General features: G+C 40.0%; 1 protein-coding gene across 2 annotated transcripts; it reads left to right on the forward strand.

Annotated features, from left to right (window-relative positions):
* Positions 1 to 1774: 1774 nt before the first annotated feature.
* Positions 1775 to 14813, forward strand: heca (hdc homolog, cell cycle regulator). 2 transcript variants are annotated; one of them, XM_079645057.1, is made up of 5 exons: positions 1775 to 2380; positions 7358 to 8363; positions 9353 to 9519; positions 10585 to 10644; positions 12885 to 13019. In XM_079645057.1, the coding sequence occupies exons 1-4, from the start codon at positions 2236 to 2238 to the stop codon at positions 10623 to 10625; spliced, it is 1359 nt and encodes a 452-aa protein (XP_079501183.1). In that variant the 5' UTR covers positions 1775 to 2235; the 3' UTR covers positions 10626 to 10644; positions 12885 to 13019. The 2 variants fall into 2 exon arrangements, with proteins under 2 accessions (XP_079501183.1, XP_079501182.1); XM_079645056.1 differs by lacking the exon at positions 10585 to 10644 and adding an exon at positions 14301 to 14813 and having other exon boundaries at positions 1874 to 2380; positions 12885 to 13039.
* Positions 14814 to 14933: the final 120 nt, after the last annotated feature.

Consider the following 14933-nt stretch of genomic DNA (forward strand, 5'->3'; position numbering starts at 1 on the left):
ATGTATGGAGGCTCAGTCTGCTGATGCATTCAGGTACTGCAGGGATATCTGAAATATTGTACTATGAACTATGCATCGTGATCAGTGATGAAAAATATATTGCGGTAACATTTTTTAGGTACTTAAGTATGTGCAAGTTACAGAACACATGACTTCTACAGTCTATGAAACATTTGTAATAACCCCAGTTAACAACAGGAAAATCAGGGCCGTGGGAAGTAGGGGTGCTAAGGGTGCTACAGCACCCCCTGGTGGAGGACAGGGGAACTACACTTCCACAAGATTAAATACAAATATAATCCAAAAAAAAAGAATTTTCAGCCTTGATGTAACAACATTCATAATTAAGTAAAGATAACACCATTTTCACCCCGGTTACATTTTCCATTTGCCCTGTACGATGGCCGCTGTAAGTGATGAAAGTGGGGGATGTTGGCTTATCAGGCGCCTGCAGCTCACAGCCAGCGTGAGAGAGAGAGATAGAGAGAGGGGGTGCACCGGTACCGGCGGGGAATGTTGTTAGCTTCTGCTGCGCTAACGGATATAAGAAGCTGTTTCTACAATAATGTGGAGGGAGAGCTCTCCTGTCAGACTGAGAGGCTCAGTGAGGTAAAGGACTCCTAGATAGATAGTTCACTTTAGGCTAAGTTATCTCAGTGGGTCTCAAACGTTTTGATCACAATTTATGTAAACAAATATTTCCAAGGCACTCCTCTATAATTATTAGGATAAATAAAAACAGGTTTGAAATCATTCCAATGTATACTGTAGGACAGTAAACCAAAGATATTGTTTAAAACTGGAGATATTTAACAATATGCATAAATAAATTAATGTTAACTGGTCAAATAAGATATAAATGAACCACAAAAATAAAAGTTAGTCTACATTTATTTGTTATTGGCTATGGGTTATTGGATATGTTCAGATACTTATTTGATTATTAAAATGCAAACCAATCTTTTTCATATGGGTGTTTTAGAGTTGTATTCCCTAGATCAGTCTCTAGTTTGGGCGTTCAAAGTGCACCAGATTGAAGCATTTTACTTTAAAATGTTTTAAAAAATCTTCCCGGGGGGACACCCCCGGACCCCCCTAGAGGATGTGAAGTCCACCCCCCAATTAAAACATGTTCAGGCAATACTAAATACATTTGAAGCCTTTTTATATAAGCTGTCCACCATATCAATACGTTTATCTGTTTGTAGTGTATTGGTCTTTTGTAGAGGTTTTTCCTTGCCAGCTAAAATCTTGCCTAGGGCAGCAAATTGGTGAAAAATAGCCCTGGTGTCATCCCCACAGCACCCCCCATTTGAAACATGTTCCCACGGCTATGGGAAAATGCTACTTACACATTTTAACAATACAATATGTTTAATAATACAACGCTTACAAAGGCCTTTCTTATGCATAAGGAGCACAACTCTAATATGTATGCATAACTTTCAATTTTGACCCATTAAGTATGTTATTTGTGTTGTAATTTAAGTAAATAAATACATTTAATAAAGTTATGTTCTTCAGTACAATTTGGAGGTAGCCTACTTGTGCTTTACTGGACGTATGTAGTTAAATTACACTACATTTATTATTTATAATACTTAGTTATGCTAAATATATTTGTTGTTATATTATATTAATATTACTATACCTTTATCAAATGCAATATTACACTCCACTAAATTATAATGTTCTTTGTTAATATCCTGTACTGTTTTATTAGATTGTGTACTCCTATAAAGGCTTATTTTATTTTATTCCTTTCATCATTATTTTTGGATATATAAGCAAAATAAAAAACGTAATAGTGTTAATTATGTTCACATCAAGTGTTTCGAAGCTTTAAAGTCCGACTTGTCCCACAGTACGTGAACGCAGCATCAGCGGTTGAAGGGGGCGGGGTCATGTGACGTCAGGGGGTGGAAGAAAACAGCAGAGCAGGAATCAAAACAAGAGACGGACACGCCTTCGCTCCTAAAAGGTAACAGCAGCCAATTCTTTAAAACTACTGCACAATACCTGCACTTGACGCAGCCTGTCGTGCAAGAAGACTCCAAAAAAACAACACAAAGAAGAAAAAACCTGCAACAACAATAACAAAAACAACAATAACAACAACAACAAAAGCACCACGGCTGCAGAAATGGAGTCCACAGAAATGTCAGACAGCGTTGACAGCAGCAGCCGTTGATAACAGAGGTCGAGGAATATCACTGACGTCCGAATCCGCGTACAATGCCCAACCAGAAGAACAACAAGGGGAAGAAAAGCAAACGCACCAACAGCAGCGGAGATGAGCAGGAAAATGGAGCCTGTGCGGCCGCAACAGGAGGCGCGGCCGCGGCGGCTGCTGCTACACCCAGACACGACCGCTCCAGTGGTGAGAGGAAACACACACACACACACACACACACACACACACACACACACACACACACACACACACACACACTCACATGTAGAAGTTTAGTGATGCTGCCTTCCTGTCTGTGCGACTGTGACATGCATGCACTGCGACGTTTGCAAAGGGCTCATGCATACACCCTTCCACTCCACTTCTTCCCAACTTATATTTAAACGGGTGTCAGTTTAATGGGGGTTTGATTGTGTGCACATAATGCTCGATCACGACTTGAGGCCTTGTATGAAGGAGTGGATTTTGTTCCGTCGTTGTTGTGCATGTTAACCTGCACGTAGCTAGTTCTCCACTGCATTGAAATGGTGGTTTGTGTGAGTTGTTAAACACTGACTTGAAGGGCAAGTGCTGTTTGTTTTGGTGCAGGAGATTAAGGGAACAGCAGGCAAACAAGTAGAAATATTCCTGAGACAGGTGTTGCATGTAAGCAGCATTGAAAAGCGCTTTTTGTATATTCAAAATCAATCTTTACTGTTGTTTCATCACATTTCAGTAGAGCCCGATTAGCTAGAAATCTGTAATGTGTCAAAGTGTGTGTAATGGAAATCGGCGCCCCAGCTCGGTATGGAAAACAGATTATCACCTATGAAAATAGCACCTCTTGTTATCAAATGCACCTTCAGCGGGTCAATGCGCGGTTCTTTCAAAGTCAGTCCACTTTAATAATCGATGTTATTTCACATTGGTTGTGTAGGTTGCTATGCAGGCCTCAGCTGTGTTTTCCTGGAGCGCACCCACACACAGTTTTTGGTTGAGACCATAGAGGTTGAGACTCAGGAGTAATACTGACAGCTCGCCACTGGTCTGCGCACTCAAGTGCAACTTCAACCCATATAGTAAACAATACCTAGAAAAAAAGTCAAACTGCACTTAAAAAAACAGTACAAATGTGTTTAAAACAAAAATATTTATTACAAAAAACTAGGACATTAATAGGTTATTGTCCTTTGTACTGTAAAACCTTTTGAGTAACTTTATTACATGTTTTACAACTTGTTATACCTACATTGCTTTAGAAAGGTATACATGCACTTAAGTTGTATGCATATTTGTTAACATGAGTGTATTTTTAGTCATTATATATAATATGCTATAGCTTAAAAGTGTGTCTCATAATCACAACAGCAAACTATATTTGATGATTTATCATTTAAATACTATTTTAAAGGTCCCATGACATGACCATTTCTACTGATCATAATTCCATTGTTGAGGTCTACTAGAATAGATTTACATTGTTCAATGTTCCAAACTCACATTGGTTTCTCATACAGCATCTCTGTGTATTCACTCTCTGTCCTAAACGGCTTGATGGAGCTTGAACTCTTTTCTGTGTTAGAGTTTTACTCGCTACAGGGTGTACTTTGAGGGTTTGTCACTCTGCAGACCGTTTACATGCATACAAAGCTTCATAACACAAAAGGGGACGGGTAATAACCTGAAAAGCATGACATGGGACCTTTTAAAGCAGACAGGCTTAACATGAGAGCGATTTTTGTTTTCAAATATGTGGATTCACTTCTCATTTTTGCACTTTTTAATTTAAAACTTAAATACCTTTACTGAAGTTGATAAAAACAAGCAATTTTAATGACATCTTGCATTTTTCTCTATTTTCCTATTGTATTGACCTTTCATTAATGGATTTACCAAGAAAACAATCAGTAGCTGCGGCCCAAAATTGATTTTTTTTTTTCTCTTTATGGAGCTATTGTTTAATCCTGGGTTTAGTGTGTCCAAGCAAGATTCATTTAAAGATTAATTAAAGCTTAACTTTATCAGTTGTATCCACTAAAATGATGCACAGGGTAACAATGCATTGGTAGATAGATGATATCGCCACTGTGGTGAACTTAAAGTGGACCTATCATGCTATATTTGAATAATATAGTGTAGGACCATACCTATATAAGGCATATTTATACTTTTCATTTTTCAAAATACCAAACAGATCATGCATTTTAGCCATTCCTCATTTCGCTCAATTTAACACTGCCTTTCATGCTCGGATTCAGTGAGAACAGCACCATGTGGTGGCCTGGCATATGTACTACAGCGTCTCCAGCGCTTTGGAACGCCAATGATGTCCGTGGCTGTCTCCTCCTGATTGGTGGATTTTGCCCAATAGCACTAGCGCAACTTCTGTGACGACATAAAAGTGTTCAAATCTGGATCAGTCTGTATCAGATCCGTTTTTTAGAGATTTGGGTATGGAGGAAAATAGAGAGGGTTGTGTTTTCTGACACTTGGTGAGTTCCTTGGAACACCGGGGACACATATTCATGTATAAAAGACGTAGAAAATTGCATTTTGCATGATAGGTCACCTTTAAAAGGGAGAAGAAGAACCCTCGCTGACATTGACTGTATAACGGAAAAGGAAACTATCTCCAACACACACCCACACACACACTCCCACAGTGTGAGCTACTTCTTGCAGAGAGTGTGTGCCCACATTTACTTGATTCACATCCAGACTTGACAGTTGGCAGAGCTTGAATAGAGCCGCTCACAGCTTGGATGGCCTAGTTGAATTTCATAAATCGATGGCGATGAGGCAGCAAGGAGGACACTGAAGTCTCTCTCTTAACATTCTCACCTCATGTTGTTTTGTTGATATGCATCTCATGGTGGAGAGACTGCTTAATAGTTCACAAAATGTTCTTCAGCTTCTTATTTTACATTACATTTCATTTCATTTAGCTTTTATCCAAAGCAACCTACAATTACCGATTACAGGGACATTCTCCCTGGAGAAACTAAGGGCTAAGTGCCTTACTCAAGGGCACACTATTGGTGGTGTTCCAGGCGGGATTTGAACTCACAACCTTCCGATCTTCAGCCCACCTCACTCTCCATTAGACCAGGGGTTCCCAAAGTGTGGGAGGGGTGGGGGGGGAAACCTTTTCGCACCTATGGCCACTAACGGTAATAATTTCTCTGCTTTGTTTCAAGACCTGCATCAGAAAGCTTTTGAATGGTGGTACTTTTCCAGTTGGTCTACCTGCTCTTCACGGAGCTCTGCATGTCATAGTTTAGGTGCTTTTTTTTCTGGAGATAGGGACTGTAAGACCCCCCCGGAGGTCGAAGTTTATCTTAAATGTTTCCATTTTATGCTTTGTAATTTTGTTTCGTAACGGACGAAATTTAAATATATTTATAAAACTGACAAGTCAAATCAAGCAATCTGATTGGTCGATAGCGTTTTTGCGGACCTCTTTGATTACAGATTTGAAAACATCGTTACTTGCTTTAAAAGTAGCACAATTCATTATGTTAAACCTTCAAAAGTATCTAGATATCCCTTCCCTAATGCCAAAGGAACTGCACACTGAATATGTTTTGCCGTTTGATGTCTATGTCTGGACCGCTGCGTCAAAAAGGAGGGCTTCTGCCCCGTTACTTCTCCGCTGCTTTCTTTTTCCAGTATGAAAAGCAAACTGCCCAACGGTATACTGTTTTTCTCAGACGCGGAGGGATACTGACTTGTTGTGAAAAGTAACTTACAATTCTACCCGTAGTATGCGCTCAGTATATCACGGCTAAGAACCAATCAGATTGCTTGATTTGACTTGTCCGTTTTATAATAGAATAGATAATAATCTCTATCTCACTCCGAGTCCTCCTAACACATTTAAATCTACTTTCAGCATGGATAAATGTTCATAAAATACATCCATTGTTTGTTCTATATGCTTCTTGAAATCCTAAAAAACACTTCGTTTTTCTAGAACAGATTACAAATCGCCTGAAAATGGTACAAACAAGTGGCAACATGCTTGACGGAGGTGTTGCGCTGGGCTATATCATGCAATCGAAAGTGAAACTTAAGCTCGCTCCATTGCGGAGATATTCCCGCGAGAGTGCGGAAAACTGAAATTAATTAACTTCATTCATCTTCTTCATCAGCATCCTTGGTATCTGTTGTTCACCGAGTTGATTCTCGGTTAAGTAGCCACTATATAAGGCTTGGTCATCTTGCCAAATAGTGAGCCTGTGTTGATGTATGAAAACTATGTTGGAACTGTTTTATAAATGGTTCTTAATGATTAATAAAGTGTTTACAACCTAATTCATAACCTAATTATAAACCCTTTATGAACCCTTTATAAGGGTAGTCTTATTGTAAAGTGGTACCAAAAAACTAACAGAAAAGTGGACAACAATTTGATGAAAAGAAAGAACTAAATGAAAAACAATAGGGAAAATATGTAATGTCAAGAGACAATACCACCTAATAAAAAAAGTGGTGATTATTACAAACTTGTTTTGTTTAAAGGTGGGGTAGGCCATTTTGGAGAAACCAGCTTGAGTGCGCTAGAATTTGAAAATACACAACCGAAAAAAATCTGCCACTTCCTTACAGAGCCCCTCCTCCAACACACACAACGCGCACATGACCAATGAGGGCACGAGATACATTTGTGCACAGATGGAAGGCTGACAGGCAGGTAGGCCATCCAGTTATTTTAGCCGGGCCGGCTAAAATGATTGGTCGTGCTTTTTACAGCGCTACGGCTTCCACAGATGACATTTTTGTATGTATTTTTTGTCAAAGCACTTCAGATATTCATTGCTATCGGGATGTTAAGAGCATTCCATGGAATATAACAAAAAGTGTATCTCGAGCCGGTTTCTCAAACTTACCTACCCCACCTTTAATTGTTTTAATGCATGCTTCTTAGTTAACATTAAGCTTTCTTTGGATCTTTTCTGCTGTCACAAATGTAAATTTCCCCTCTGTGGGACAAATAAAGGTATTCTGATTCTGATTCTTGTCACATTGTTTTCTAACAAATGACAAGTAATTGACTTCTCAATAGACAATCCAGGCTAATATTCAGTACCATATTACACACACGTGAGTTGAACAAACCTGTCTTTTGTGGGGATTAGTGATGACAATACGACAAAATAACCCCTCCTGTGTGTCCTCCTGCAGACGCTCAGTGTGCGACCCCCCTCGGCTGCAGCTGGGCCCGCCCCATCAACCTGGAGAAGGACGACTATCAGCGCGTTCTCTGCAACAGCGAGCTCTGCCCGTACGGCAACTGGATGCACATTCAGTGCTTTTATGAGTGGGAGAGCTCCATCCTGATCCAGTTCAACTGCATCGGCCGGGCGCGCTCCTGGAACGAGAAGCAGTGCCGGCAGAACATGTGGACCAAGAAGGGCTACGACCTGGCCTTCAGGTTCTGCTCCTGCCGCTGCGGACAGGGCCATCTGAAGAAAGACACCGACTGGTACCAGGTGAAGCGTTCGCAGGAGGAGAGGAAGAAGAAGCCGTCGGAGAGGAGTGCGGGCAGGAACGGGTCCAGCGGAGGAGCGTCGGGAGACGGGCTCTACGAGGAGCCGAAGAGGATTAAACCTCTGGGGGCCATGGGGGGAGGGAAGCTTCCCCACAGAGCCTCGAGTCAGGAGTTTCCTCGGAGAGCTTCAATGGACCGTCAGAACTCCACAGAGAGGGGAGCAGCAGGAGGGGGACCCTTCTCCTTGGGGCCTCCTCTGAAGTCTCCATGCGACTCCCCGGGTCAGTCTCCTCCAGCTGGCTTCCCTTTCTCCCCCAGTGCTGTGCTTGGAGCAGCGGGACTGCGAGGGTCCCGTCAGCTGGGGGAGTTCTTCAAATCGGCCGTGCACATGGACCCGCAGAGGAAACACCTGCTGGCGGGAGGAGCTCTGGGTCGGGGGGGGTGTTCGATGGGAGCCTCTGGGTGTGGAGCTCACCTGGACCCCGGTGTGATCCCCCTGCCGCTGTCCTTCTCTCTCCCCCTCCACCAGCGCCTCAGCTCGGGCAGTGTGGGTGACGGAGCCCACTCTCACCCAGTGCAGTTCCTGAGGAGGCTGGACCTCTCGGAGCTGCTCACCCACGTCCCCCGACACAAACTCAACACCTACCACGTCCGCATGGAGGACGACGCCCAGGCCGGCCAGGGAGAAGAGCTGCGCAGGTACCCCGTGTTTCCCCTCTGCATTAAAGAGACAATACACTTTAATATAAAAAACAACATCTTTTTTGTCTGTTTTTTAATTTAGATTGTTTTGGTGTGAGTTGCCAAGTGTTGGAGGTATTGCCTTCTCTCAAATGTTTGGATCTAAATGGCACTTTGTTTGTGGTGCTCAAGAGACAAAAATATAGAGATCATGACCGGGTGACTCGAGATAATCCACAGATTTTTTGTGAGTAGTTTCACGTAGGAACATTTATTTTTTCTACCAAACCACACCATGCTCAGTGACACGAGTGGTGGGCTTATTTGGGGTAGAAACAAAATAGTTCCAAATTAAACAGATACAAATATAAGATTCAAAAGGGAATGAAAACAGTAATTGTCTGAGTATTGATTGCTGTTCAGCTTTTGTTTTAGTAGCTTATTTATCAAATATAAACTGACAAAGCAATTCAAGTTTGTTTATAATTCATCTTTTAGCTTTTTACGGTCATATTTCAGTAAACAAGAAGGATGTTGACCCAAATAGGTAATTTCTCGTCAAGTGGTTAACATTCCTATACTTCTTGATATGGCAATATATATATATATATATATCAGAAAGAAAAACAAATCCAAATGTAATTATTTTCCAATATGTAAACCGTCATAAGACATCACAACTATCTACAGAAGCAGATGTTTTGTGTCACCTTGGCTGATTCTATCATTTTCAGACATAAAAATGACCAGATCAATCACACATTTCATACATAAATATCGCCTGTTAATTGACATTTACTGAATTGGCGTTAACGAGCTGTGGTCCAACATGTTAGAGGTACACAAGCCTCACGATATTATATCACTAATACCTGAGAAGTTGCTCATAGCGTTTAGTAGAACTCAGGTTATTGATAAAGACAACTCTGATGCAACAACTCTATCCCACATGAATCTGGCTCTCTAGAAGATGTAACCATGTTGTTTCTGTCCGTGTTGCCCTGTAGGTTCATCCTGTCAGCCCTCAGTGCGAGCCAGAGGAACGTGGTGAACTGTGCGCTGTGCCACCGAGCGCTGCCTGTGTTTGAACAGTTCCCTTTAGTGGACGGGACTCTGTTCCTCAGCCCGTCACGCCACGACGAGATCGAGTACGACGTCCCCTGCCACCTCCAAGGTCAGACCTGGTTTCAACACGATCAGACACAATTACTAGTTTAAGTAGTTAAACGTGGCTCATAATAGTGCTAATACTTATTACACTTCACATATATGATAGTACAAATCAGAAAAAGGTTGTAAGCATTACAACCTTTTTTTATTCAAGCGACACATTTTCTATTTTTGGACTAAAAAGGTGGAAAAGTAGGGGAAAATCTTGCCCTACAAAGATTATAGGAGCACAGGTTCACATGTTCGCAAAACTTCTCACAAGTTAAGCAAGTTATCAGTAAAGTTAGCACCGTGGCTCTATATAGATGGGAACATATGACAGTCTAACAGCTGATCCATCACTTAAGCCCAGACTGATTTATCTAAAACAAATATTTGATGAATTGCACTGAAATGTGGTTCAGGCGTTCGTGTTTCCCAGAGGATAAATCCTTATTACTTTCGTGTCTGCATTTCAAATGTGGAAGAAGAATCAGACCATTCAGCTGTCTTTGTTGTATTTGATATCTTGCCAGAAAGTTCAGTCAATCATACAGACACAGTCACTGTCAGAGTGAAAGACAGAGAGTGGAGTGTGTTGCATATTTAAAGATAGAAGTGGGAAAAGGTATGGGGGGGGGTCAAGGCTGGCGATATATGAAAGGATTATCTGGCGGTCACGCAGAGAGGTCAGTATCAGGAAGTTCTCAGTTCATCACGAGGTGAAGGTCATGCTGTTGGTGCACATAGGGTGTAACTGACAACATTGTATTAAATCGAGTTAATAATGACATTTCCCGAGCTTGGCACAGACGTGACAGCCAGTAAATAGAGATGAACTCTAGCAAGAACTATACAGTAATATCATAAGTTAGTAAGCAAGTCATTTTCTGATCCTGTGAAGTTTTCTATAGCGCTACTATGGAGATGACGTTTTGTTTCACTTCTCCTTGGAATGCTTTAAAGTGCATAATGGCTTCAAGAGGATGAATTGTAAGATTTAATTATCCTTTATCCTAACCATAGCACCATGATGTCAAATTGTAAAGTGTTCAATATTAAACTATGTATAAATATCTGCAACCAACAGATACCCCATCAGCCTCAGCTGTACTTTGTGTTTGGAGCTAATCCTTAGCATGCTAATACGGTAAATATTATACCAGCCAAACATGTTAGCATTGTTATTGGGAGCATGTTAGCTCAAAGATGTTAGCAATAAGCCCTCACAGCCTCACAAAAAAACATATTTACCATGTATGAATGATCAAAAACATGTTTATGCTATAAAGTATATGTTCAGTTTTTACTGTAGATACAGTGTTTAATCTCAACAACAAAAACACATCAGATCTGCAGGACATCAAGTTTGCTTTGAATCAGGAATAAAATATAGTATAAAATCATAATTATATGCTATTTGTAAATGAATTGCAACAAATAGTATGTTATTTTGCCCAATTACATTTTCTATTTTTGAATGTCCAAGTGTTCATTTCTATTAAGACAAACTATGACAGACTAATCCAGTCCATAATGTGTGTATAGACAAAAAGGATTTTCCGCTTGCTTCTGCACAATCGAGCAATTATTGTAAATTAGCATGGCGGCCAAATGAAGCTTCTTTGATGTGATGTCCCACGAGCTTAATATGTAAAGTGCTTAATATGCATCAGAATGATTTATTAATCCTTTCATACTTTTGTGTGGCAGGCAGAATATACATATGTAGATAGATAATTGGTGAAAGAGAGAGGTTGATTAATGCTGCACAGTTAAAAAGCGTGGTTGGATTTAAAAATAAATTATGGTAGATAGATACTGTAACATTAAAGAAATGTTTAGCTTCAAGATGTCGTAGTTCAGAGGTGTTGTGGAAGTTTACAGGACTTATTTAACAACACAAGTCACAGAAAACACTAGAATTATGACTATGGGAGTGACTGGGTATGCGTTCATGTGTACAGTGGGATTTGGATTGTAATTGTATTGTTTTTCCTCCAGTTTGAAGAGCATTAATTAAAAGAACATGTTGAATTAAAGTGTGCTATCCATTTTCCAGTCATGGCTTTTTGGCAATAACACTGACGTTGAGCAGAAATGGGAAAGTTTCCTTTCGGCACATGCCTGGCTGTTTACTTAAAGGGGACCTATCATGCAAAATGCACTTTTGTATGTCTTTTATACATGAATATGTGTCCCCGGTGTTCCAGGGAACTCACCACAACCCTCTCTATCTTCCTCCATACCCAAATTTCTTAAAAAGGGACTGCAACGGATCTGATACAGACTGATCCAGATTTGAACACTTCTGTGACGTCACAGAAGTGGCGCTACGGCTATTGGGCCAACTCCAACAATCAGGAGGAGACAGCCACGCAGTGTTAATTTCGTCAATGAAAACTATGACGAAAAATGTTCGTCAACGACCTTTTTTACATGACTAAGACGAGACGATGACGAGCTAAAAATAGATTCTTGATAACGAAAACTATGACGAAATGTATATTTAGTTTTCGTTGACGAGACGGGACTAAGGTGTTAATGGTGCACTATCGGACATTCAAAATGCAGCATATTTTCCCCCAAGTGTCCATCTTGTCTGTCAAAATCCATCTTACGTTTCTAACTTGCAATATCATTATTTCCGCTCTCTTCACTCCAGAAGAGCGATCTCCCTGTGTCTCTCTGTGTGTGGGGGGCGGGGCCTAACAGACATGCTGCAGCGGACACAGAGATCTGCCGGGGATGGAGCGTTCAGAGAGTATATAGACACATTTTGACTAAAAGTTGACTAAAATGTAATTTTTCATCGACTAAAAGTTGACTAAAACGTTTTGAGTTTTCGTCGACTAAAACTAGACTAAAACTACGAAGGATAGGAATGACTAAAATGTGACTAAAACTAATAACCATTTTCGTCTAAAGACTAAGACTAAATCAAAAACAGCTGCCAAAATTAACACTGCAGCCACGGACATTGCCGTTCGAAAGCGCTGGAGACGCTGTAGTACATAGGCCAGGCCTGTAGATGGTGCTGTTCTCACAGAATCAGCCCATGCAAAGACAGTGTTAAATTGAGCGAAATGAGGAATGGCTAAAATGCATGATCTGTTTGGTATTTTGAAAAATAAAAAGTATAAATATGCCTTACTGTATATAGGTATTGTCCTACACTATATTATTCAAATATAGCATGACAGGTCCACTTTAAATAAATTAAATCACATCCGCGTAAACCACCTTATTCACATATGTCAGGACTGAGAAGTATAGTAATGATGCAACGAGGAGTTTGTTATGTTATGATTTATTTTGGCTATTTAACAGAAAACTGACTGATACTTGTTGCTAAGTAAATGTTATACTGTATTTCTTTATTTCTAACAGGCAGGTTAATGCACCTCTACGCCATCTGTGTGGACTGTTTAGAAGGCGTCCACAAGATCGTTTGCATCAAATGCAAGTCACGCTGGGATGGGAGCTGGCACCAACTGGGCACCATGTACACCTACGATATACTGGCTGCTTCCCCCTGCTGCCAGGTAGGAACACTAGGAGCACATTACTAACAAAATAGAAAATAATGCAGTGTCAATGAGAGCAGTCAAACTACTGTCACATGTGTCCCGTTCCTGTTAATGAGCCGTGAAAAATGTATTTATGCAGCACTTTTCAAAACAAAGTTACAACTGCTTTTCATGGTTTGAACCAGGAAAAATCGAATAATAAAACCAGACAGTTAAAGCAATACAAACTTAAAAAGGAAATAAAACACACTGAAGTGATGTTAATTAATAATAAATGCATATTCAGTAGCTACAGAACCATGCATCCCTTCAGAAAATTAGTACCGACCAAAAAAAAGTAACAACAGATTTGAGAATCACGAAAAGAAATGGCCAGAAACATGACTTCAAACTAAATGTTCTGAATGTGTATCATCTAGGGCAGTGCTTCTCAAACTCTTTTCAGTAATGTACCCCCTTTGAAACATTTTCTCAGCCAAGTATCCCCTGACCGACCCCGGACATTTTTGACAGAAAAAGCCTATATAAATAATTTCAATATAGTGATGTTCCATCAGTGTTTGATTTATTAACTCCTTACGAATTACAACAAACTAAGGATATGTTCATCTTTATGCATGAAAAAAAATAGTTTTTCAATTTATTTAATATATGTTTAACAAACCAATGAACAAAAGGATATATTATTAAAAACTATAAATACAATACACAAATGTAACATGTTTATATGAGGACCCCCTTAGTGGTTCTAGGAATATTTTATATAAAATTCTGTTTTCTATTTAACTTATTGTACTAAGATTATTTTTGTAATCATGCATGGTATTTTTTTAATTAACCTTTACGTAATTTTTTTAACCTCGCGTACCACCTGGAGTACCCCAACGTACCCCTAGGGGTCAGTGTACCCCCATTTGAGAATCACTGGTCTAGGAGGTAATTGCACTTATTGTTAGTGGCTTTTTATACATGTAAAAGCTAGATGTAATGTCTGTGGACTCGAACCGGCCACCCTCCCTAAAAAAACTTGAACCATAGACACAGAAGACCGTGAAAAACCTCCTCTGTGTCTTCTTCAAACTCCCTTTGACTTGAACCAATGGATATACAGTTGGAAAATGATTACTCGGAAATACAGTTGAAAGCTCATTGAAAGTTATTGAGTGGACCTATGAGATGATCATTTTGCCCCCCCTTCAAAACTTGAACGCTCAATTCTTTTAACGTTCTTATTTCTCGACCTGTTCATTAACCTGCGTCCTCCTTCTCTCCTCAGGCTCGTCTAAACTGTAAGCACTGCGGGAAGCCGGTGGTGGACGTTCGAGTGGGGATGCAGTATTTCTCCGAGTACAGCAACGTCCAGCAGTGCCCTCACTGCGGCAACCTGGACTATCACTTTGTAAAACCCTTCTCCTCCTACAAAGTTCTCGAGGCTTATTGACAAATGCTCTTCATGCAGGCTAGTTAAACTGCTTTTGTTCTCAATTTTTTTCTAACACAATCTAGGAAAGATTTTATTTTTTTGGGCCTTAAGGTGATTTTATGTTCAAGTCCTCTCTTTAATGTTTTTTTATGTATAGAAAAAAGTATTTCGTTTAAAAAAAAAGAAGTTCCAGGACAGTATATCTCTGCTGTTAGAGAAAGGTGTTGATAAAGTGTCACACATATCAGTCAAGTGAACACTTTTATCCGTGACAAGTGAATGTATCTGTATGCCAAAATTTGCTTTTATTTTAATTTTTTACCAAAATATGAAAGATGAATCTTGAATAAAGCAAAGAAAGATGAATTGGTGTTTGTTTGGTGTCTTCATTTCACCTTTTCCACGCTTGTTTGACATTAATTATGAATATGATCTATAAATTCTTCACTCAGATTAACTTCTACTACCTTCATCCTCATCCTTTAG

The sequence above is a fragment of the Notothenia rossii genome, assembly GCF_949606895.1.
Source record: "Notothenia rossii genome assembly, chromosome: 8".
NCBI classification, from domain to species: Eukaryota; Metazoa; Chordata; class Actinopteri; order Perciformes; family Nototheniidae; genus Notothenia; species Notothenia rossii.

Excerpts from the sequence above, each read along its gene's own strand:
- heca (XM_079645056.1), top strand. The coding sequence starts at position 2,236 with ATGCCCAACCAGAAGAACAACAAGGGGAAGAAAAGCAAACGCACCAAC. Across the intron at positions 9,520-12,884 it reads CGTCCCCTGCCACCTCCAAG|GCAGGTTAATGCACCTCTAC; the intron begins GTCAGACCTGGT and ends TATTTCTAACAG. Across the intron at positions 13,040-14,300 it reads CTGCTTCCCCCTGCTGCCAG|GCTCGTCTAAACTGTAAGCA; the intron begins GTAGGAACACTA and ends TTCTCTCCTCAG.